A 24,907-nucleotide genomic window follows, 5' to 3' on the forward strand; every position below is an offset into this window, starting at 1 on the left:
CTTTCATTGAAAAACTCTTGTTCAAGTATCCTTTTATGCTATCCAGAAATTCTATATCATTTCCAATCAACAATATGTCATCCACATATAATATTAGAAATGCTACAGAGCTCCCACTCACTTTCTTGTAAATACAGGCTTCTCCAAAAGTCTGTATAAAACCATATGCTTTGATCACACTATCAAAACGTTTATTCCAACTCCGAGATGCTTGCACCAGTCCATAAATGGATCGCTGGAGCTTGCACACTTTGTTAGCATCCTTTGGATCGATAAAATCTTCGGGTTGCATCATATACAACTCTTCTTCCAGAAATCCATTCAGGAAAGCAGTCTTTACATCCATTTGCCAAATTTCATAATCATAAAATGCAGCAATTGCTAACATGATTCGGACGGACTTAAGCATCGCTACGGGTGAGAAGGTCTCATCATAGTCAACTCCTTGAACTTGTCGAAAACCTTTCGCAACAAGTCGAGCTTTGTAGACAGTAACATTACCATCAGCGTCATTCTTCTTCTTGAAGATCCATTTATTCTCGATGGCTTGCCGATCATCGGGCAAGTCAACCAAAGTCCACACTTTGTTCTCATACATGGATCCCATCTAATATTTCATGGCCTCAAGCCATTTCACGGAATCTGGGCTCATCATCGCTTCCTCATAGTTCGTAGGTTTGTCATGGTCAAGTAACATGACTTCCAGAATAGGATTACCGTACCACTCTGGTGTGGATCTTACTCTGGTTGACCTACAAGGTTCGGTAGTAACTTGATCTGAAGTTACATGATCATCATTATCTTCCTCACTAATTGGTGTAGGAGTCATAGGAACCGATTTCTGTGATGAACTACTTTCCAATAAGGGAGCAGGTATAGTTACCTCATCAAGTTCTACTTTCCTCCCACTCACTTCTTTCGAGAGAAACTCCTTCTCTAGAAAGGATCCATTCTTAGCAACGAATGTCTTGCCTTCGGATCTGTGATAGAAGGTGTACCCAACAGTCTCCTTTGGCTATCCTATGAAGACACATTTCTCCGATTTGGGTTCGAGCTTATCAGGTTGAAGCTTTTTCACATAAGCATCGCAGCCCCAAACTTTAAGAAACAACAACTTGGGTTTCTTGCCAAACCACAGTTCATAAGGTGTCATCTCAACGGATTTAGATGGTGCCCTATTTAACGTGAATGTAGCCGTCTCTAAAGCATAACCCCAAAACGATAGCGGTAAATCAGTAAGAGACATCATAGATCGCACCATATCCAGTAGAGTACGACTACGACGTTCGGACACACCATTACGTTGTGGTGTTCCGGGTGGCGTGAGTTGCGAAACTATTCCGCATTGTTTCAAATGAAGACCAAACTCGTAACTCAAATATTCTCCTCCACGATCAGATCGTAGAAACTTTATTTTCTTGTTACGATGATTTTCCACTTCACTCTGAAATTCTTTGAACTTTTCAAATGTTTCAGACTTATGCTTCATCAAGTAGATATACCCATATCTGCTCAAATCATCTGTGAAGGTGAGAAAATAACGATACCCGCCGCGAGCCTCAACATTCATCGAACCACATACATCAGTATGTATGATTTCCAACAAATCTATTGCTCGCTCCATTGTTCCGGAGAACGGCGTTTTAGTCATTTTGCCCATGAGGCATGGTTCGCAAGTACCAAGTGATTCATAATCAAGTGATTCCAAAAGTCCATCAGAATGGAGTTTCTTCATGCGCTTTACACCAATATGACGTAAATGGCAGTGGCACAAATATGTTGCACTTCATTATCAACTCTGCATCTTTTGGCTTCAATATTATGAATATGTGTGTCACTACTATCGAGATTCAACAAAAATAGACCACTCTTCAAGGGTGCATGACCATAAAAGATATTAATCATATAAATAGAACAACCATTATTCTCTGATTTAAATGAATAATCGTCTCGCATCAAACAAGATCCAGATATAATGTTCATGCTTAATGCTGGCACCAAATAACAATTATTCAGGTCTAAAACTAATCCCGAAGGTAGATGTAGAGGTAGCGTGCCGACTGCGATCACATCGACTTTGGAACCATTTCCCACGCGCATCGTCACCTCGTCCTTAGCCAATCTTCGCTTAATCTGTAGTCCCTGTTTCGAGTTGCAAATATTAGCAACAGAACCAGTATCAAATACCCAGGCACTACTGCAAGCATTAGTAAGGTACACATCAATAACATGTATATCACATATACCTTTGTTCACCTTGCCATCTTTCTTATCCGCCAAATACTTGGGGCAGTTCCGCTTCCAGTGACCAGTCCCTTTGCAGTAGAAGCACTCAGTCTCAGGCTTAGGTCCAAACTTGGGCTTCTTCACTTGAGCAACAACTTGCTTGCCGTTCTTCTTGAAGTTCCCCTTCTTCCCTTTACCCTTTTTTCTTGAAACTGGTGGTCTTGTTAACCATCAACACTTGATGCTCTTTCTTCATTTCTACCTCCGCAGCCTTTAGCATTGCGAAGAGCTCGGGAATTGTCTTATCCATCCCTTGCATGTTATTCATCACGAAGCTCTTGTAGCTTGGTGGTAGTGATTGAAGAATTCTGTCAATGACACTATCATCAGGAAGATTAACTCCCAGTTGAATCAAGTTGATTGTTATACCCAGACATTTTGAGTATATGTTCACTGACAGAACTATTCTCCTCCATTTTGCAGCTGTAGAACTTATTGGAGACTTCATATCTCTCAATCCGGGCAGTTGCTTGAAATATTAACTTCAACTCCTGTAACATCTCATATGCTCCATGACGTTCAAAATGTCGTTGAAGTCCCGGTTCTAAGCCGTAAAGCATGGCACACTGAACTATCGAGTAGTCATCAGCTTTGCTCTGACAGATGTTCATAACATCTGGCGTTGCTCCTGCAGCGGGTTTGGCACCTAGCGGTGCTTCCAGGATGTAATTCTTCTGTGCAGCAATGAGGATAATCCTCAAGTTACGGTCCCAGTCCGTGTAGTTGCTACCATCATCTTTCAACTTAGCTTTCTCTAAGAACGCATTAAAATTCAACGGAACAACAGCACGGGGCATCTATCTACAACAACATAGACATGCAAAATACAATCAGGTACTAAGTTCATGATAAATTAAAGTTCAATTAATCAAATTACTTAAGAACTCCCACTTAGATAGACATCCCTCTAATCATCTAAGTGATCACGTGATCCATATCAACTAAACCATGTCCGATCATCACGTGAGATGTAGTAGTTTTCAATGGTGAACATCACTATGTTGATCATATCTACTATATGATTCACGCTCGACCTTTCGGTCTCAGTGTTCCGAGGCTATATCTGCATATGCTAGGCTCGTCAAGTTTAACCCGAGTATTCTGCGTGTGCAAAACTGGCTTACACTCGTTGTATGTGAACATAGAGCTTATCACACCCGATCATCACGTGGTGTCTCGGCACGACGAACTTTCAAAACAGTGCATACTCAGGGAGAACAATTGTACCTTGAAGTTTAGTGAGAGATCATCTTATAATGCTACCGCCGAACTAAGCAAAATAAGATGCATAAAGGATAAACATCACATGCAATCAATATAAGTGATATGATATGGCCATCATCATCTTGTGCCTTTGATCTCCATCTCGAAAGCACCGTCATGATCACCATCGTCACCGGCGCGACACCTTGATCTCCATCATAGCATCGTTGTCGTCTCGCCAACTATTGCTTCTACAACTATCGCTACCGCTTAGTGATAAAGTAAAGCAATTACATGGCGATTGCATTTCATACAATAAAGCGACAACCATATGGCTCCTGCCAGTTGCCGATAACTTTGTTACAAAACATGATCATCTCATACAATAAAATTCAGCATCATGTCTTGACCATATCACATCACAACATGCCCTGCAAAAACAAGTTAGACGTCCTCTACTTTGTTGTTGCAAGTTTTACGTGGCTGCTACGGGCTGAGCAAGAACCGTTCTTACCTATGCATCAAAACCACAACAATTTTTCGTCAAGCATGTGATGTTTTAACCTTCAACAAGGACCAGGCGTAGCCACACTTGATTCAACTAAAGTTGGAGAAACTGACACCTGCCAGCCACCTGTGTGCGAAGCACGTCGGTAGAACCAGTCTCGCGTAAGCGTACGCGTAATGTCGGTCCGGACCGCTTCATCCAACAATACCGCCAAATCAAAGTATGACATGCTGGTAAGCAGTATGACTATTATCGCCCACAACTCACTTGTGTTCTACTCGTGCATATAACATCTATGCATAAACCTGGCTCTGATGCCACTGTTGGGGAACGCAGTAATTTCAAAAAAAATCCTACGCACACACAAGATCATGGTGATGCATAGCAACGAGAGGGGAGAGTATAGTCCACGTACACTCGTAGACCGTAAGCAGAAGCGTTATGACAACGCGGTTGATGTAGTCGTACGTCTTCACGATCCGACCGATCCTAGTACCGAAAGTATGGCACCTCCACGATCTGCACACGTTCGCCTCGGTGACGTCCCACGAACTCTCGATACAACTGAGTGTCGAGGGAGAGCTTCGTCAACACAACGGCGTGATGACGATGATGATGAAGCTACCGGCGTAGGGCTTCGCCTAAGCACTGCAACGATATGACCGAGGTAGATTATGGTGGAGGGGGCACCGCACACGGCTAAGAGATCAATGTCTGTTGTGTGTTCTAGGGTGCCCCCTGCCCCCGTATATAAAGGAGCAAGGGGGGAGGCCGGCCGGCCTAGGGCACGCCAAGGAGAGGGGGGAGTCCTCCTCCTAGTAGGAGTAGGACTCCCCCTTTCCTAGTCCAACTAGGAAGAGGAAGGGGGAGGAAGGAGAGGGAGAGAGGGAGGGAAAGAGGGGGCGCCGCCCCCCTCCTTGTCCAATTCGGACTCCCCAAGGGGGGCGTGGCCAGCCCTAAGGCCCCCTCCTCTCTCTCTCACAAGGCCCATGTTGGCCCATTAGTTCCCCCGGGGGTTCCGATAACCCCCCGGCACTCCGATAATTATCCGGTGACCCATGGAACTCATTCGGTGTCCGAATATAGTCATCCAATATATCAATCTTTATGTCTCAGCCATTTCGAGACTCTTCGTCATGTCCATGATCTCATCCGGGACTCTGAACTATCTTCGGTACATCAAAACACATAAACTCATAATACCGATCGTCACCGAACGTTAAGTGTGCGGACCTTACGGGTTCGAGAACTATGTAGACATGACCGAGACTCATCTCCGGTCAATAACCAATAGCCAAACCTGGATGCTCATATTGGTTCCTACATATTCTACGAAGATCTTTATCGGTCAAACCGCATAACAACATACGTTGTTCCCTTTGTCATCGGTATGTTACTTACCCGAGATTCAACCGTCGGTATCTCAATACCTAGTTCAATCTCGTTTACCGGCAAGTCTCTTTACTCGTTCCGTAATGCATCATCCCACAACTAACTCATTAGTCACATTGCTTGCAAGGCTTATAGTGATTTGCATTACCGAGAGGGCCCAGAGATACCTCTCCGACAATCGGAGTGACAACTCCTAATCTCGATCTATGCCAACTCAACAAGTACCATCGGAGACACCTGTAGAGCACCTTTATAATCACCCAGTTACGTTGTGACGTTTGGTAGCACACTAAGTGTTCCTCCGGTATTCGGGAGCTGCATAATCTCATAATCATAGGAACATGTATAAGTCATGAAGAAAGCAATAGCAACATACTAAACGATCAAGTGCTAGGCTAATGGAATGGGTCAAGTCAATCACATCATTCTCTAATGATGTGATCCCGTTAATCAAATGACAACTCATGTCTATGGCTAGGAAACTTAACCATCTTTGATTCAACGAGCTAGTCAAGTAGAGGCATACTAGTGACACTCTGTTTATCTATGTATTCACACATGTACTAAGTTTCCGGTTAATACAATTCTAGCATGAATAATAAACATTTATCATGATATAAGGAAATATAAATAACAACTTTATTATTGCCTCTAGGGCATATTTCCTTCAGCTTGCTTATGAGATTATTCGTTTCTTGGTTGGTCGCTTCTCAATTTTTTGCTAGCCTTCATTTTGCACTAAGTATGATCTCTACTTGTGCATCCAAAATCCTTTAAACCAGTTTTGTGACATGAATCCACTATATCTACCTATATGTGGTATTCTTTTGCCGTTCTAAGCAAATTTGCATGTGCCATCTCTAATTTTCAAAATAAACTTCTCTTTTGTGTGTTCGTTTCGCTCGCGGAGCGGTGAGGGGTGGCTAATATTTTCCATGCTGGATGTGTTATTCTCACAATGAGTGTTTATTCACTTGTCATTGCACGAGAGTAAGGCAAATGTTTTAGGGATGCCCATTCCCGAAATGAAAAAAATGAATTTACTTTATGTTGTTAAATAATAAATTCCTTGGAAAGTGTTGGTATGGAGGGCAACCATGGATACGACTAGCCATGGAAAGTGAAAGTATGGTGGAAAAAGGAATAAACTTTATTTTTTGTTTGGGAACCGCCTATGATATATCTAGCATGGAAAGTGTTGGGAACTCTAAGTCGTTTTCGTTGGTGGGATGGATGCACCTCCCAAAATGTTTTTATCTCTAAGTTTTTTCTTTGAGCTCTGGCACCTCTACAAATCCCTACTTTCCTCTGTGAAGGGCCTTTCTTTTACTTTATGCAATTTTTATTTTAAATTTGAGTCTCCATCTTCTCTTATAAAAGCACCAACTAGGAGGCAATATGATCGTACTTGAGTATTGGGTGTAGCTAATATGCGAGTGTGTTTCATGAATGGATCAATGGTTGAGCATGATGGGCTAGGGATAACTTATTTTAGCGTTGATATTTTGAAAGATACGGTTGCTTGTTGATATGCTTGAGTATCTAAATTATCATGTCAGAATTAGACTATTGCTTTGAATCACATAAAAGTCCAAATGTCCAAGCTATAAAGAAAAGAATATGATATGACAAGTTAGGCAGCATTCCACATCAAAAATTCTGTTTTTTATCACTTACCTACTCGAGGACGAGTAGGAGTTAAGCTTGAGGATGCTGATACGTCTCCAACGTATCTATAATTTTTTATTGTTCCATGCTGTTATATTGTCAATCTTGGATGTTTTATAATCATTTTATAGTCATTTTATATCATTTTTTGGTACTAACCTATTGACATAGTGCCAAGTGCTAGTTGTTGTTTTCTGCATGTTTTTTACATCGCAGGAAATCAATATCAGACGGAGTCCAAATGCAACGAAACTTCACTGAGATTTTTTTGGACCAGAAGACACATAATGGGCCCTGGCTGCGCCTGGGGGGGTACTCCGAGGAGAGCACAACCCACCAGGGTGCGCCAGGAGGCCCAGGCGCGCCCTCGTGGGTTGTGCCCACCTCGGGTGCCCCCCGGACCGCCTCTTTGCTCTATAAATACCCCCAATATTCCCAAAACCCTAGGGGAGTCGACGAAATATTCATCCAGCCGCCGCAGAGTCCAGAACCACCAGATCCAATCTAGACACCATCTCGGATGGGGTTCACCACCTCCATTGGTGCCTCTCCGATGATGCGTGCGTAGTTCTTTGTAGACCTTCTGATCCGTAGTTAGTAGCTAGATGGCTTCCTCTCTCTTGCTGAATTCTCAATACAATGGTCTCTTGCAGATCCATATGATGTAACTCTTTTGCGGTGTGTTTGTTGGGATCGATGAACTTTGAGTTTATGATCAGATCTATCTTTTTATATCCATGAAAGTTATTTGAGTTTCTTTGATCTCTTATATGCATGATTGCTTATAGCCTCGTATTTCTTCTCTGATATTTGGGTTTTGTTTGGCCAACTTGATCTATTTATCTTGCAATGGGAAGAGGTGCTTTGTAGTGGGTTCGATCTTACGGTGCTTGATCCCAGTGACAGAAGGGGAACCGGCACGTATGTATCATTGCTACTAAGGATAAAACGATGGGGTCTATCTCTACATAGATAGGTATTGTCTACATCATGTCATCGTTCTTATTGCATTACTACATTTTTCCATGAACTTAATACACTAGATGCATGCTGGATAGCGGTCGATGTGTGGAGTAATAGTAGTAGATGCAGGCAGGAGTTGGTCTACTAATCTTGGACGTGATGCCTATATAATGATCATTGCCTGGATATCGTCATGATTATTTGAAGTTCTATCAATTTCCCAATAGTAATTTGTTCACCCACCGTTTGTTATTTATCTTTCTCATATATTTGTCTTTGCGATCTACTTTTCCTTTGCATTTATTTTCAGATCTGTTAAACCAAAAAATACAAAAATACTTTGCTGCACTTTATTTTATTTGCGATCTATTTATTCAATCTATTACAAATTTCTCCCGCCCACGCACCGTTTCTGGCGCCGTTACCCGAAAGGGATTGACAACCCCTTTAACACGTCGGGTTGCGAGTGGTTGTTATTTATGTGCAGGGGCTGTTTACGTTGTGTTGCTTGGTTCTCCTACTGATTAGATAACCTTGGTTTCATATCTGAGGGAAATACCTACCGCCGCTGTGCTGCATCATCCCTTCCTCTTTGGGGAAATACCGGCATAGCTTCAAGCGACATCAGCCGCCGACGAGGAAACGACCAATCATTTCATCATGGAGAACATCATCTTCGATGGTGGTGCGACGGTCGCTGTCTCCGCTGGTGGTGCCGCGGCGGCTGCGTACGATCCCGAGGAGACCCAAAGCCAGGACGACCGAACGCCATTCATGCTGGCGGCCTATGATCAAGCTACCATGCAGGACGCCTTCATGCAAGATCAGGTCGGCTTGGACCTGGACGGCTTCCCGCTCGACCATGAGTTTTTGGAGAACTACAGCCTCGAGGAAGAGGATGAGTTGGACATCGACGGGAAGCCTTTGTTCGAGGACGAGCTCGCCAACCCAGGGCGAAGCCGAAGCGCAAGAGCAAGTGGACGAAGGCATACACGATGGCCGAGGACAAGATCCTCTATGAGTGTTGAAGGGACATTGGGCAATACCCCAAGGTCGGCGCCAAACAAAAGGCATCAACCTTTTGGATTCGTGTCCACCGTGAGTTCCATGAATGCAAGAAGTTTGCACCGTACCAAATGCATAGCACGCGTGGGTGGGTGTCCATTTCGAAGCGATGGAGGATGATCCAACAAGAGTGCAACAAGTTTTGTGCCACTCTTGAGAGCATCAAGGCACGCCCCATGAGCGGCATCGGCATGCAAGACATGGTATGCATGTGCCCTTCTTTGTTTTCATTCCGTTTATGCTTGCATGTCCATTTGCATATCCATTTGCCGATATGCTTGCATGCTATTCATTTGTAGGCATTCAAGGTCCGACATGAAGGCAATCAACGGGGAGGAGAAGTTCAAGGCGCAATATGCCGCCCTCATGGCGCGTGGGGGGGGGGGGAAGAAAGCCATGGAGGAGGTTGGGGAGGGCGAGAAGCCACGGCCGCGAGGGAAGACCAACTCCAAAAAGGAGGACAAGTGGGATGCAGCATCCATCACCTTGATCGCAACCGTGGAGGGCATGATGACCAAGAAGGACTCAAGGGAGAGAAGCGCCGGCAAGACAAGGAAGAGCAAATGAACGCGGAGATCCAGAGGAGGAGGCTTGAGATGGAGGCGGAGAAGCAAACAGGGATGCTTGAGATGGAGGCGAAGAAGCAAACCAAGATGCTAGAGACCGAGTCCGCCAATGCCAAGACCAAGGCGAAAGAAGTGGCTCTCGCTAGCATGATGACGGGGGTGGAGATCATGAAGGTGGACCTCAACACCATGTCGTCGAGGAAGAGGCCGTGGTTCGAGAAGATGCAGGCCGACATGCTCAAGTTCGACGAGAGTGATCTATGGCGGCATGCGCCATCCCTTTTTGTATGCCGGCAAGTGTGATGGCATGACCACGGCCGAAATGGCGTGGTCGAACTCCCGCCCCTTTTTTATGTGCTGGCATATGTGCTGGCCGCTGGCCACTGGCAAGTGCGCTAGCAAGAACTGTGTGATGCTCTTTTTGGAGGCTGGCATTGTATGTCAGCCGCTGGCATAGTGCTGGCATGAACTTTGAGTATCCGCTGGCATGATCTATGGCCGCAGGCCTCTTAAAATTTGTACGTAGACATGAAATGGGTCGCTTGCGTTGGACGCACGGCCAACCCAAAAAGAAAATAGGGCGGACGCCGAGCGGACGGCCGACCCAAACAGACAAAAAGCGGACAAAATCGCCGTCCGTTTGGGTCGGCGCGTTGGAGTTGCTCTAAGTGAGATGAGATGGAGCGGATCGGCCTCCGCAACCGCACTCCAAAGCTTGCAAGGGAGGGAGGTTTGATGGCGCCAGCGCAGCTCAACAGCCTCTACAGTAGGCCGCTATAAATGAATTTCGGAGGATAGCAGATAAATCCTGCAACCGCAAGCTCCCAACTCCCCCAAGCAACCTCACTGAGACCTGCAAGAAACAAATACCAGGCGGCAGGCGGGATCAATCTTGGGAACCAGCGGTGTCGATGGCGGCCAAGGGGAGGACCAAGATGGAGGTGGGCGGCGACGGCGTCGCCGTCATCACCATCTGCAACCCGCCAGTCAACTCCCTCTCCATCGATGGTACCGTACCAGCAGCATCCATCCTCGTCCTGGACCCCATCCCAATGTGTTGCTCCGCCTATTTTATTTCTCTTTTCTGTTGAATTCTCTATGCGGTTGATGGGGAGCAACTACAGTGTATAGCTCCATCACTAAAATAGGTTGGTTTGCTAAAGAAACTAAAATAGATTGGTTATAGCCTCACTATCTGGATCTTGTAGGCCTATTAGCTGGAATACAAGTTGTCACAATGGCATGGAAAGATTTCTTTTAATTGCTAGCTCAATGTATTATTAAACCTCAATGCATTCTATCAAATCCTGAGCAGTATTTCTTTTGGACAGATCACTCCTTTTAACCAAAATTGATCCCAAAAATCATGTCAAACATTTTTTTTACTAAATTTAAAGAGGTTATATAGAGACGGAGAAGATTTGATACGAACTAATGAATTCTTTTCAAAAAAGGAAATTCTACTTTTAGCCATTTGTTGGCAAAGCAGCTAGGCCTAGAGCAATATAAATGCCCCTAATCGTTATGAGTTATCTCCTCCAGCAAATACAACTTGCACCTTACAGATACAGACTTCAATACTTAGCACCAAGGCGTCATCCCAAGCAAAAACCATGGGAAATAGCCTCCTATTTGTTGTTGCCACTGTAGCCATTTGCGCCATGGCGGTTCTTGGTGCGGGTCCACCAGTAGACATCAACAATCCACACATCCAATGGCTTGGCAGGTGGGCGGTGGAAGAGCACGTCAGGCTGGTACAGGACGGGATCAAATTCAACAAAGTGGTGAGAGCCGAGAGTGACGATGAGTCGGAACTAGGCGTGCTCCTCCATCTCTTCATCGATGCAACCAACGGAGATGGCAAGGATGCCAAATACGAGGCGGTTGCGGACCAGATTCACGGGATATATAAACCCGGTCTCTTGGAATTTAAGCCGGCTAACTGAGCAAAAGAAAGGCATGATGATCATGTTAATGCAATAATTAATTATTTGACGCAATAAGCAACGTCAAGGTGCATTTCGTATAGTACGCATGTTTATGGACTCGATTTTAAATCTTTGATGTTTCATGGTCATATAAAAAATCTCTCCACGGTCGTGTCTCTCTCTTCAAGATTACCTAATACTCCCTTCATATAAAAAAATATAAGAACTCTCTTATATTTCTTTACCGAGGGGTACTTATTTTACTCATTTACTCATTAGCAATTCATCATGGAGAGGATCATGTCGCTCAAATCCAATGTCCCTAATCCAACGTCCCTGGCCAGATCGGACGTCACGTTTAAGTGAGATCGAACGGATCGGCCCCCGCACTCCAAAGCTTGCAAGGGAGGTTTGATGGCGCCAGCGCAGCGCAACAGCCTGCCTCTACACAGTAGCCGCTATAAATGAATTTCGGAGGATAGCAGATAAATCCTGCAACTGCAAGCTCCCAACTCCCCCAAGCAACCTGAGCGAGACCTGCAAGAAACAAACACCGGGCGGCAGGCGGGCGGGCGGGATCGATCTTGGGAACCGGCGGAGGCGATGGCGGCGAAGGGGAGGACCGAGATGGAGGTGGGCGGCGACGGCGTCGCCGTCATCACCATCTGCAACCCGCCAGTCAACTCCCTCTCCATCGATGGTACCGTACCAGCGGCATCCATCCTCGTCCTGGATCCCATCCCAATCTGTGTCCTGGATCCCATCCCAATCTGCTGCTCCGCCTGTTTTGTTTCTCTTTTCTGTTGAATTCTCCGTGCGTTTGATGGGGAGAGGCGTGATTCGCGACCAAGAACTGTGTTTTTTAGCTGCCGCTAGGCTTACTTAATTTTCACTCCTCGAGGGAGGTGCCTGGTTGCTGGTTCAACAGGATTGGGGGTCTGTGTGATATTGGGGCAACTCTCTGGTGGAGGTGCGCACACACAGCGGCAGCCACAGGTACTCAACTCCGGCCAGCGAGATTCCAGGTCGGAGACGCACACGTACACAGCCAAGACAAGGATTTGGTCCTTGAACATTGGGGATTTTTTCTCCCAGCTCACTCTGCTTTGCTGGGGCAGAGGGCCTTAGTAGTACAGTACTAGCGCTTTACAAAATCAGAAATTCAGTACTATCTCCTTTGCGTGTGTGTGTGCGTGCGCGCGTTGCTTTTAGCGTGATCTAACTGCCGCCTCTATAGCCAAAGCTGTTGCTGTCACCTGTTAGGCTGCTGTTACAACAACTATGCAATGAGTAACATTTAAACCCGACTGTTTTGCCAATTTTTTGTACCAAAATCACATGGCATTCTACAAAGTACTGCGTTTGTATCTGATGACCACAGGTTTATGCACCAAACACCAACATAAGCGCAAGTTGTTCTCCTCCTAACATAAGCATGTGTAGGATAATCAGATGAATGTAATTAGAATCTGTTGCCTCTGAAGATTATGTAAAACATTATTGAAAAATCTTTTGGCGATAGTATATTTTTCACCATGACTTTTTTTTCTTTCAGTACTCCTAAGCTTAAAGGAAAGCTATGAAGAAGCTCTTCAGAGGACGGATGTCAAAGCTATTGTTGTTACAGGTATTTGCCTGTTCATTTTTTTAGCCAATATAAATGCCACGGCTGGGGCGCTGGCCCCACCCACCTTCTCCATGTCCGGGCTATCTAGCCGTCACCATGTTTGTGCATTTGAAGAACAAAACACTATTTGTTCCAGTGAGTAAACCGTTCCTTATTATTTCAAGCCTTTCACAGGGAAAGGAGGGAAATTTTCTGGAGGATTTGATATTAGTTCCTTTGGTGATCTTCACAGTGGAAAAAGTAGGTTATACTCGTCTCATTGTGTTATTCTTGTTGTTTCATTACTGTTTGAATAATTCTATAAATCTCACCATTTTTTTTATATATGTTTCTAACAGTTGAGCAGCCAAAGGTTGGTTACATATCAATAGACATTCTCACTGAACTTCTGGAAGGTATATGATTAGTCCACCTTGTCTCTTGGTTCATTACTGCCGTTATGTTAAAAAAAATTGTTGAATATTTCCTGTACATATTGTGTTAAATAGGAGCAACAAAGCCATCAGTGGCTGCAATTGATGGTCTTTGTCTTGGCGGAGGATTAGAAGTTTCCATGGTACTTTTCTTCTTTAGCCTTCCCTAGATCAGTTAAATCAAGAGGTTTTATCTTATATGATTTTTTTTGTGTTACATTAGGCATGCCATGCACGTATTTCAACTCCCACTGCTCAATTAGGTCTTCCAGAACTTCAACTTGGAATCATTCCAGGATTTGGAGGTAAAATTATATATTTAATATCTCATGTATGTTACGTTTTCTGTATGTTATAGCCTTATAGGTACCAGAGACAATTCATTATTTGGATCCTTTTATACATAAAGTAAAGTGGCTCTTAAACCGTGCAATTTCCTGTTAGTTTTGTAGCGCAGAAACTGCTTATTATTATGTTTGTGTTTTTTTAAACACCCAGAAATATATCAGGAGCTAACAAACATTCAAAATTGATAACAACCAATTATGTCACACAGGAGGATAATTCATAATTGTTATGCTTAATGTTTTTTAAACCATGCAATGTCGTACAACACTTTTCCTATTACAAAATTTATCAATAGCATTAGCAGCCCCATTAGCATCCCACTTACTCCTCACCAAGTTTACAACTTGAAGACACCACATAAGTCCAAGAGCCTCCTTCAAATCCGAAAAAGGTGATCTGTCCATTGTTGGCACAGAAAGGAGACGATGCACATGAAGGCAATCAGTTTCTAGGATTATCCTAAGGCGCAAAACAAGTGCGAACCAAAGACACCCCCCCTCCACTTGCAGAATTGAGCGACACATCAGCATTTACCTTTGTCCAGCTCCAAGGTGGAGGATTCCATCTCTCCTTGACCAACGATCCCAGAGCCTTATGATTAGTGATTCCCTGTGTGAAACAAACAAAGGAGCCTTTGGTTTGGCGCCACTAGAATAGCCATCACTACTCTACAAACCGAAGAATGAAAGAAACATATCTTTTAAGAGAAAGAACCGATGCTGCATTTGAAGCCTTTCCTTTCCAGACATAGTTTTGAAGGTGCCAATCACTCTAGAAGAGGAAGCATAACTTACAGCCAGTTCATGTGTTTTCATTCATCTATACATGGAGGAATCAGTCTGGACCAGAATTAAAGAAAATTTCCTCACCTTGAAACTTCCATGCTGAACTGAGCCTGTATCTGAGCTCAGGAGACTTGTATAATTGATCAAAGGATGGAAACATCCTCATCTTCACTTCTTCAGTGCCACAGATGCTACATGTTGATTGTACAGCAAGGTGCCTCCTGCATCTATTAGATTGCACCGCAAGACTGTCTGTGGCCACTTTCCAAGCAACCATTTTAATCTTCCGTGAAACATTTGTTAGTCAGATTGTATTCCAATTTTTTCTATCTCCATTGGCTGTCCCACTGTTTTGCCCAGGGTCATCACTAGACAACTTGTTGTGCAAAACTAGCTTGTAGGCTCTATGAACAGTAAAACAACCAGGCCTCTCATAATACAAGGCGGGTACTGAGCACTGCATCTGCATCATGAATGTTTTGTTTTTCGTCCCTAATTTATTTAAATATGAATGATATAAACTCCACTGTTTCTTTGTACCTTGTCATATGCTTAACCCCCAAAATGAACTGGATTATATTCAGCTTTTTTTCAATGTGTGACTCATATGCATATTTATAGGAACACAGCGACTCCCACGTCTTGTTGGGCTGACAAAGTCACTTGAAATGATATTGGTAAATACTGCTTTGAAGCATATGGTTTTCTTTTTTGTGATTTTACTGGTTTAGTTCAACTTCTTCAGTTAAACTAAACAACCCATTTGCATCAGCTATCCAAGCCAATTAAGGGCGAAGAGGCACACCAAGTGGGTCTTGTTGATTCCATAGTTTCTCCTAATGATTTGGTGAATACTGCTCGTCGTTGGGCTTTGGATATCTGTGAGCTCAGAAAGCCATGGATCAAAAGCCTTTACAAGACCGACAAACTGGAACCCCTTGGTGAGGCTAGGGAGATTCTCAAGTTTGCAAGGGCTCAAGCTCGAAAGCAGGCTGCAAATCTTGAACACCCACTTGTTTGTATTGATGTCATTGAAGAAGGTATAATTTCAGGCCCTCGAGCTGGGCTCTGGAAGGTACTTGATGCTACTCATGCTCTTACCGCCACTTTACTTGATTTTCCTGTTGTGAACAGATTCTACAGGATTTTCTGATTTCACTTCCTTAATGTAAATGCAGGAAGCAAACGCATTCCAGAGCCTTCTTTTCTCGGATACATGTAAAAGCTTACTTCATGTATTCTTCTCTCAGCGTGCAACATCAAAGGTATGAAGGACATTTTTTCTAATTGTTACTACTGAATTACACTGTGTTTTAATCGGTTAATCCTCTAAAATATGCGACAGGTTCCTGGTGCTACAGACTTGGGTTTGATGCCTAGGAAAATAACTAAAGTCGCCATTCTAGGTGGTGGGCTTATGGGTTCTGGAATTGCTACTGCAATGATACTGAGTAACTATCCTGTGCTACTGAAAGAAGTAAACGAGAAATTTCTGAATGCTGGAATTGACAGGATCAAAGGTACTACAGACAGGATTAAGCCTCGTCATATCTATTTTTTTCCAGGGAATCTCTTACGTTGCGTCTGTGCAATAAAAAGATAAAATTATCTCACTGGTTCGCTTCACCAGCCAATTTGCAGAGCCGTGTGAGGAAAGGAAAAATGACAGAGGAGAGATATGAGAAGGCTTTGTCTCTTGTCACTGGTGCCCTTGGTTATGAAAAGTTCAAAGAAGTGGACTTAGTTATCGAGGCAAGTCTTAAATCTTATTAATGACCCTGAATTAATTACAGTTAGCCAGTTATACTTAATTATGTTATTTCTCACAATTGCAGGCGGTTATTGAGAATGTGAAGTTGAAGCAGCAAATATTTGCGGACTTGGAGAAGTACTGCCCTTCCCATTGCATCCTTGCTACCAACACATCTACAATTGATCTTAATCTAATTGGAGAGAAAACAAAGTCGCAAGACCGTATTGTTGGCGCACACTTCTTTAGGTAATGCAGTGTATATTGATTGATGCACAGTAATTCTGGATGTACATCCATTAACTGATTGCACTACGTATGCAGTCCTGCGCATGTGATGCCACTCCTGGAAATAGTTCGTACCCAGCACACTTCAGCACAGGTTGTTGTTGACTTGCTGGATGTCGGGAAGAGGATCAAGAAGACACCAATAGTGGTTGGGAATTGTACTGGTTTTGCCGTCAACAGGATGTTCTTTCCTTACACCCAGTCAGCACTCCTGTTTGTTGATTATGGTATGGATGTTTACAAGATCGATCGTGCATGTACCAAATTTGGAATGCCCATGGGTCCATTCAGGTCAGATATATAATTATGTATTGTTTTCCTGAATATATATATAAGCTCCTGCGGCATTCTTAACGTTTCGTATGATAGTTTTCGTGCGATGCTAGATGGACTCAGTCTAGTTGCTAACTATTTTATGTATATATATATATATATATATATATGCAGGCTTGCAGATCTTGTTGGTTTTGGTGTTGCTGTGGCTACTGGTATGCAGTACCTTGAAAATTTCCCAGAGAGAGTCTACAAGTCCATGCTAATTCCTATTATGATGGAGGACAAAAGGGCAGGTAAAATTTATCAAACTGCACTAGTATATCATGCATATTTGTTCTTTTGCAATTAATGTTTGTACCGGTTTCTGAAATTTGTTACCATTCATGTAGGCGAAGCCAGTCGGAAGGGATTTTACAAGTACGAGGATAAGAGGAAGGCAACTCCTGATCCTGAAATTATGACGTATATTCAGAAATCTAGGAGCATGGCAGGAGTCACTCCAGACGCTGAGGTTTGGTTTGGTTCATCCTTTGATTTTTGTCTAATCTCTATTGTATTTTCCTAGAGAAAGGTTTTCGGTGAAAGCATGTGCAGTAATAGAATGACTGTAGCTGTTCATTCTTGGCATATTTGTTTTTCTGATCTGCTCTTGTGATTCTAGCATTGAGAAGGGGGTTTTAATTAGGAATAATTTCTCAAAAAAACGTCGTTACATTTTGTTAATTATGTTGCTGTTTATGTTTGTATTATGGATGGCAATTGTTTTTTTGTGGAAGAAGCAAAGCAGAAGTAGATATTTATAGTATCTCCTGTACTAGATGAGCAGATATAGCTTGGTTTACATTGAATGGATGGTTATATATAGTGGTAGAAATATCCATTCTAAATCGACAATATCCTTGGTAGTGGTTAAAGTAGCATTTGTTGCAAAAGAAACAAGTTGCTCTAGTGCTGAAACTTTCTGCATAAACATGTCAGTTGATGAAGCTAAGTGACAAGGACATAGTTGAGATGGTGTTCTTCCCGGTCATAAACGAGGCATGCCGTGTCCTTGATGAGGGCATTGCAGTCAAGGCGTCGGATCTTGACATCGCCTCAATCTTTGGCATGGGCTTCCCACCTTACAGGTCCGTTTTTAAGATGCCTGGTCAAATTTGCCTCTTATTATGAAGCTTACAGGTCCTGTTGTAGAGATTTACTAGCAACTACTTACTCGCCTGTCAATTGTTGCAACATATTGTAGGGGAGGGGTCATGTTATGGGGAGATTCCATCGGCGCAAAATACATCCACGGCAAGTTGCAGGAGTGGGCGAAGCGGTACGGCAGCTTCTTCGAGCCTTGCTCCTACCTCGCCGAAAGAGCAGCAAAGGGGATTCCTCTGGTGAGCATGAGTGGCATTTCGTTTCAGCTGAAAACTTTAATGCCTAGCTATTTTCTTCACTACTAGAAGTACTTGTAGTTTCTATTTGTTTCAGCCAGAATGAAAGCCTGTACCTCAATATTAGATCACCAATTAATTCTTCAAGTTCTGATAGCGAAATGTGATACAGTATATGATACTACTTAATTTTCATGTGCAGAGTGCACCAGCAGCAAGTCAAGTCAAGTCCCGGCTATAGGTGATGGTAGGCCTGGTACTTCTGTCAGCTGAAGGAAATTATGCCACCGAGTAATAATGCGCGATGAAGGTGGTGAACTGGTGATTAGTGGAAGGGGCTGAATAAGGATAACAACACGTGAGCTGTATATTAGGAAGCAAAGGAAACCGTAACTAATTGCGGTTGGACCCTTGAAGGGATTTATGTAATATGTGCAATGATTCTTAAATAATATTTGCAAATATGCTCTGTCAATTCTTTTGTTACACACCGAATCTGCCCTGCAATAGCGTGAATGTCTAAACCTGAATTTCTGAAACAATGTGTGCTCAATGTGCTGGTGTGATGAACCTGAACTGCACAACCTAAACCTGAACTCCTTTTTTTTATCTTAGACAATCCTGCAAAGCTTTATTCATCCAGTCATGATGTTTACAGGAACTAACATAGGATCACAAGGATGGCCTAACCAAACATGGCGGCCAATACAAAGAGAGAGCTTTGCGACGACTCGTGAGCTTCAAAAATTGAAGTTTCTAAGCTCATGAATAGAACTACACAAAAGGATACGCCGGAGAACATATCACTGCCCGTGAATTTGCCCCGCCAGGCCACGCCGAGAGGCCCGTCCTTTTGCAATGAGACCTAGCCCGTTTTCTGTTTGCGACCCTAGCCGACTAGGGTTTCTCTACCCGGTGGCTCTGAGGTTCGGATGACCGCCTAACAATCACTCATGAAAGGGAAAATGACAATTGACCGTGCCATGCGCTCCTTTCCTCTGGAAAATTTGCATTTCTCGAGCTCCCGTTTTGGATTTGGTGAGGGAGAGAAAAGCGGCGACACTGCACATCTATATTGGGAAAAGGAAAGTCTACAGTGCTTTCTTCCCACCGCCCACCGCCCACGGCCGATAAGACTATCTCTTGATCTGCCTAACCCTTTTGGCCTACAATGCTGTCTTTCCACCGCCCACGGCAGAATATACTCCCTGAAAACCCTTGTTTTTATTTATTACTCTGCATATTAGTTTGTTGTTGCTGTTGTATATAGCAAACAATATAAAACATTTACGGTAACAAATCTAATGGTACTGATTTAGTATTGCACTAGAAGTTAATAATTATTTCCTATAAAGTTGGTCAAAGTTTATAAAATTTGACTAAAGACAAAGCTAAATATAGAGTAAGTAAAAACGAAGGAAGTAATAATCCCCACAATGTTGTTATGTCAAAATTAGTTGCTTAGATAAGAAACATGCACCATCAGAGCTATATTTATTAATCTACAATTTTTTATGGTTAACATTACACAACTCAGATAAGAGGGGGTTATTGCTTTGCAGAATACAATGCTATGACCTTGCTTTCATACCCAAGCACACACAAAAAAAAGGCAAAAAAAAAAAAAAACTTGATTTCATAGTCCGCGGTTGAAGAATACAGCGACAACTCTCTTGCTAATTCTCTGTTATGTTTAACAGATGAGGAATTCGAAGGCATCTAACTAATCAGATCAGCAACTAATATTCATGACACTCGTCCTCATACATAGGCCAGGAATGTGTGGGTACAAGTTCTGTGGTATTACTTCAGTTTCACATATTACCACCCATCACGCGAAAACTAGCTTTAACAACATTTCAGACATCTCTTATTATCAGACCGCGGCTGACTTCTGCAGGTTGCCCATTCCAAACAAATTCTCAAACAGTTTCGAAGCCATTGGAGGAACCGTCATAGGCACCGGGGCCATGAAATTAGCAATCTTCTCGTGAACACTGTACCTGAAAACTCACATAAACAAGTTAATACACAATTGCCAGCGAGAAAAACCAACTGCACCAAAAGTAACTCTACCTTATCTTTCTGCTCTTTGAAGCGCGGCGATCCACGAGTTTCCTCTTCTTGTTCTGCTTCTTCCTCAGAGCATAAAATGCAGACTCTGAAACAATTGCAGCAGCATGGCTCATAAATGCATTCAGGGCAAAAAGAAACTAGTGCAGATGTGCAATTCTTGGATATGAACTAACCAGATGCTCCTGTATCACACGACTCGAGAAACTCCTTGAGAAGTTGATGATAAAATTCAGAATCATCAATAAGTTCAGGATCACCTTCCACATCCTTCCCCTGAGTTGAAACAAGGGGTCAACATATGAGACCAGCAAGTGCACTACACATACAATATCTAATTCGATTGGTGGTGGAAATATCCCCGAAATCAGTCTAATTTAATTAATCGGTTAGATCGATAACTGAGGCTACATGAATTTTTGCCTCAATGGAATAACAAGTCTAACTGGACTGCATAACACGAAATTTGAATAGAACAAAATGAGAAACAGGCAGGCAAGCTTGACATTATTCCAAGTAAAGAATGAAGTGTTGCTCAAACCTCAACGGTAGTAGCAGGCTCCGCTGCACTCTGCAAAATGAATGAGAAGACACAGATTATTCACTATAATGAAGCAGAAACATGACTGGTGGCCCTCATAATAGATGCGTATAAAATACCTCCCCGAATACACCAACATCAGATTTCCTCAAGTACATCCGGTTAATCATCCTGCTTGGGTCTCTCATGTAACCAGCAACTTGGTCACTTATGTTCTGTTCTCATACAACATGGAAAGCAAGGGTCTTAGCTTTTTAAATCCAGGCCTGTTCCACAATAAAAAATTACTAGAAGTAGTTAAATAGGCATTCAACCAACCTGATTAAATGCGTGCAACTTTCCTTTCAGTGCAGCAGCTCCAGTTGTGACCTGTGTTTTCCTCTGCCATTTATCTATCTCGGTATTTCTGAAAGGGGTTATCCTGTACAAAAATCATGGTACGTAGCAAATTAGCAATCCAGAAAACAAAGGTCTTGTAAAGATGAAACCGATTTTTTTATTACTTATAACAGAGCCAAACAAACAATTCACTAACTCAAAGGCATTTAAGAGACTATTATAATAAAGGACCAGGGAAGAGTTTAGATCATTAGATGGTCTGTATTAAAGCACAAAACACATTCTACTAACATGATATGGTAAGCATACAAGGGCAGAACTGCATAGTGCTGATTAACAAAAGATCTTCTGCTACGCAAGACATTGTAACACATCGAAGAATATATCCTGCAGTACATCATCAGAGTTTCTATTGCTGCAAAAGATTACCTTGTATGCAATTTCTGTACTTGCAACCACTCGTCACTCTCTCCATTTGAGTCAGGCAATGTGTCTGTCATTAAGTCAGGATTAATGAATGTTTCAAGGCATCTTTCAGAATGAGAAAGACTGGATAGCAGTTTTACCATTTGCACCCTTTGCAGCCTGGTTCTGCTCCAGTAAAGCCTACAGGTAGTTTTGGAAAGCATATTGCGCACAGTAAGAAAACCTGGAACAACTACAGTATAGCGGTAGCATAGCACTGAAGCAAAAAACATGAGCAGGTAAGTGAACCTTCTGCAGCTCCAGCATGCAACCGAGAGTCTGTTTCGATGAGTCCAACAGATCAACATATGCTTGCTCTATCTCCTGATCATGACTGCAGAACCTTGACTTGGATGGATCCTGCAAGAACAGAATAAAATATATGTTTCTTCAGAAGTAAAACCAATGAAGACAAAGAAACAAAGGTGCATGTTCTGGCAGTCATATGAGAGAAACAACAGACCTTGGGAAGCTTGTTTGAAGTGGAGAATGCTTTCTGCAGCAAGAATCTCATTTCCAGGGTCTTATCCCATAGCGCCTTCAGTAAACAGCAATTGGATGTAGAGGTTAATAGTTTGAAAGCTTAAACACTGAATGTAAAGGATAGCTGTGCAAGAACATGATCATGGTGAGTAGATGTTATGCAAAGCACATACAAGAAAATACCTTTTGGTTTTTGACTGCCTGGCCTCTTGAGACATCGTCATCCCTGTGTTGTTTCAGGGTTTGAAGAATGCTTCTGCAAGGTAGAAGAGAAGAATATAAGTGAGATGATGAAGCAGATTCTATAGTAAACCGTGTGAAAGGGAGGCATGGCGAAGAAGGGCCGAAAGGAGACATTACTGTTGATTGGCCTGGAGGGTGCGATACTGCTGCTCGAGCTCTCCCATCTCACCATCATCATCCTCCTCATGGAGGCTCTCCTCATCATCATCCTCATCATCATGGAGGCTCTCCTCATCGTCATCCTCCTCCTCATGGAGGCTCTCCTCATCGTCATCCTCCTCCTCGTCACTCTAACAAGAGAGAGAGATAGGCACAAAACAGCTAAGCAACCTATACCCCTCGGAGGAAAAGGAAAATGAGAGGGGAGGGCGGTACTTACGGTGGAGGAATCCTGGACGTCGTCATCGGCAGCGCTCCTTGTGGAGAAGAAGCTGTCCTCTGGGTCGGAGTGGTCATCGAGGTGGAGTTCAGAGTCGCTGCCTGAATTGGGAGAAGCCTCCGAGGGGGAAGGGGAAGGTGACGCCTTGCGGTGCTTGCGTGCGAGTGGCGCCATCTTGTATCGTCAACTAGGCCTGAGTGTTCAGTATAAACCGGAATTTTGGTTAGTACATTTTGGTTTTGTTTTTTTGGACAGATTTGGTTATTGACTAAAGCTAACAAAAGATGTCAGTCAAAAACGCAAAGTCGGTATTTCGGTTAATCTAGAAAATCGGTTCAGTGGTCGGTCAATACCGAACTGTACAGGTTCCAGAATTTCAGGTTCAGCGCACCAGTACACTGAGCATACACTGTTACAGAAATTCAGGTTTAGACAATCACACTGTTTCGGGGCAGGTTCAGGGTTTAACAAAACAATTGACAGAGTACATTTGCAACATAATTTCAGGGGTTATTTACAACTTAACAATAGCCAACTTAATGCTATTGTGTTTTGCCAAGCATCGTACTCAGTGGCGCAAATAGTACGTCTCTCGAGTTTACTAAAGTCGACCTCCAATCCATCGACTTGTTTTGGGCGACAATTCGTCCTTCATGCTCAAAACCGGATGAATTTCGTCCAAAACCAGAGTAGAGGGGAAAACCGGCAACGAGTAGGTGGGTTTTCTCTCTCTCTCTCTCTCTCTCTCCTCACTTGCCACCACATCTTCTTCTTCCTTCTCATTCTCTCTGTGCAGTGGGCATTTTATCAAGCAGTTGGCGTGCTCGCCTGCAAGTGCCATCTATGTACCATCTACGCACGGAACCAGTGCAAGTGCTGCTGCTAGAGTCTCCACGGGAGGCATATGAGCAAGCATCCATGTATGACCTACATACGGAACTAGTGCAGGAGCAGCTGAACAAGGATTTGAGGTGGAGGATGAGAGGAGCTGCGGACTCACGTTGCCTGATTCCTGAATGCCTGCCGCGGTTGAAGACGTGGGGGAGAGGAACGCCGAGGTGTACCGCCGGTCGCCGGAGTGGAGAGCTGGGCTGCTGTCGTCGGCGGCGGGCAGCACGCTAGGTTTGCGGGGTGACGATGCTGAGGAAGGAGAGGGCACTTCCGGTTCCGCGTATAGAGTTCCAATCGGCCTTCCGCGCGTACATGGGCTGGCCCAATCAGCCTTCCTGTGTTGTTTTCTTGACGGTTCTTGGAAAGGTTTCGTTCCATTTTTCTTTTCCTTTTTTTCCTTTTCTCTATCTATCGGTTTTCTTTTGGATTTTTTCATTTCGCCCCTTTTTCTCACTTTTTCGTATTTTTACTTTCTTCTTTTTATGTTTTATTAAAAAAATAAAAACACTCTCTTAATTCATAAAACATTTTTTCAAGTTCGAGACCATTTAAAAAAATTCATGCACCTATTTTAAAATAGCGATTTTAAAAAAAATCGTGGATATATTTTTTTAATTCGAGATTTTTTTAAAACTTTGTGAACATCTTAAATTAGTAAACTTCTATTAAATATGTAAACTTTATAAATTCATGAATATATTTTTAAATAATTGCATTTAAAAAAATGCAAGCTATAGCTTTGCATGTTTATGCCCTACAGGTGATAAAGCTGACACAATGGCAATGCGATAGCACTCTCGTAATAGGTGGTATGTGTCCTCGAGTTGACACAACGCCTCGTCGCGGCATTGAGTCCCCATCCGAGTTCAACCATATTTTTTGTCCGACGTTGCGACTGTCGCTCAGTAGGCGCCAGAACACTTCATGAAGGTGAAGATTGATGGATCTTTAAGCGAATAGTTGGTTTTTGTTACCATGCGCGCGGAGCTTATAAGAGGCATATTGGTGCACCCTTGCAGCTGCAAGGATAAATCTATTCGAATAACAA

The 24,907-nt window shown here is 43.2% G+C and overlaps 2 protein-coding genes across 3 annotated transcripts; one reads left to right on the plus strand and one right to left on the minus strand.

The window, feature by feature from the left end:
- The first annotated feature begins 10,547 nt into the window (after positions 1-10,547).
- Positions 10,548-18,920, plus strand: LOC123077243 (glyoxysomal fatty acid beta-oxidation multifunctional protein MFP-a). Of its 2 annotated transcripts, none has more exons than XM_044499476.1 (18): positions 10,548-10,659; positions 13,135-13,206; positions 13,381-13,446; positions 13,545-13,601; positions 13,695-13,762; positions 13,843-13,924; positions 15,374-15,429; positions 15,525-15,827; positions 15,931-16,017; positions 16,098-16,272; positions 16,383-16,504; positions 16,588-16,751; positions 16,827-17,081; positions 17,238-17,359; positions 17,456-17,577; positions 18,045-18,193; positions 18,310-18,448; positions 18,648-18,920. In XM_044499476.1, the coding sequence occupies exons 1-18, from the start codon at positions 10,563-10,565 to the stop codon at positions 18,684-18,686; spliced, it is 2,175 nt and encodes a 724-aa protein (XP_044355411.1). In that variant the 5' UTR covers positions 10,548-10,562; the 3' UTR covers positions 18,687-18,920. The 2 variants fall into 2 exon arrangements, with proteins under 2 accessions (XP_044355411.1, XP_044355410.1); XM_044499475.1 differs by lacking the exon at positions 10,548-10,659 and adding an exon at positions 11,986-12,279.
- Positions 18,921-20,065: 1,145 nt separating this feature from the next.
- Positions 20,066-24,168, minus strand: LOC123077244 (putative uncharacterized protein DDB_G0270496). Its single transcript, XM_044499477.1, has 14 exons — positions 23,969-24,168; positions 22,969-23,161; positions 22,707-22,879; positions 22,530-22,602; positions 22,327-22,401; positions 22,113-22,223; positions 21,965-22,004; positions 21,828-21,891; positions 21,378-21,480; positions 21,179-21,274; positions 21,060-21,089; positions 20,695-20,794; positions 20,522-20,606; positions 20,066-20,448 (listed from the first exon to the last, which is right to left on the minus strand). Exons 2-14 carry the CDS (start codon positions 23,140-23,142, stop codon positions 20,322-20,324), a joined length of 1,251 nt encoding a protein of 416 aa, XP_044355412.1. The 5' UTR covers positions 23,143-23,161; positions 23,969-24,168; the 3' UTR covers positions 20,066-20,321.
- Positions 24,169-24,907: the final 739 nt, after the last annotated feature.

This window comes from Triticum aestivum, chromosome 3D (assembly GCF_018294505.1).
Source record: "Triticum aestivum cultivar Chinese Spring chromosome 3D, IWGSC CS RefSeq v2.1, whole genome shotgun sequence".
NCBI classification, from domain to species: domain Eukaryota; kingdom Viridiplantae; phylum Streptophyta; class Magnoliopsida; order Poales; family Poaceae; genus Triticum; species Triticum aestivum.

Bases quoted from the DNA above. Each gene is read 5' to 3' on its own strand.
- LOC123077244 (XM_044499477.1), bottom strand. From the start codon at position 23,142: ATGGCGCCACTCGCACGCAAGCACCGCAAGGCGTCACCTTCCCCTTCC. The intron at 22,224-22,326 runs GTCTGTTGTTTC...CTGTTCTTGCAG, and splicing joins CTTCAAACAAGCTTCCCAAG to GATCCATCCAAGTCAAGGTT. The intron at 22,005-22,112 runs GTTCACTTACCT...AACTACCTGTAG, and splicing joins GCATGCTGGAGCTGCAGAAG to GCTTTACTGGAGCAGAACCA.
- LOC123077243 (XM_044499476.1), top strand. From the start codon at position 10,563: ATGGCGGCCAAGGGGAGGACCAAGATGGAGGTGGGCGGCGACGGCGTC. The intron at 16,273-16,382 runs GTACTACAGACA...TCGCTTCACCAG, and splicing joins TGGAATTGACAGGATCAAAG to CCAATTTGCAGAGCCGTGTG. The intron at 18,449-18,647 runs GTGAGCATGAGT...TTTCATGTGCAG, and splicing joins CAGCAAAGGGGATTCCTCTG to AGTGCACCAGCAGCAAGTCA.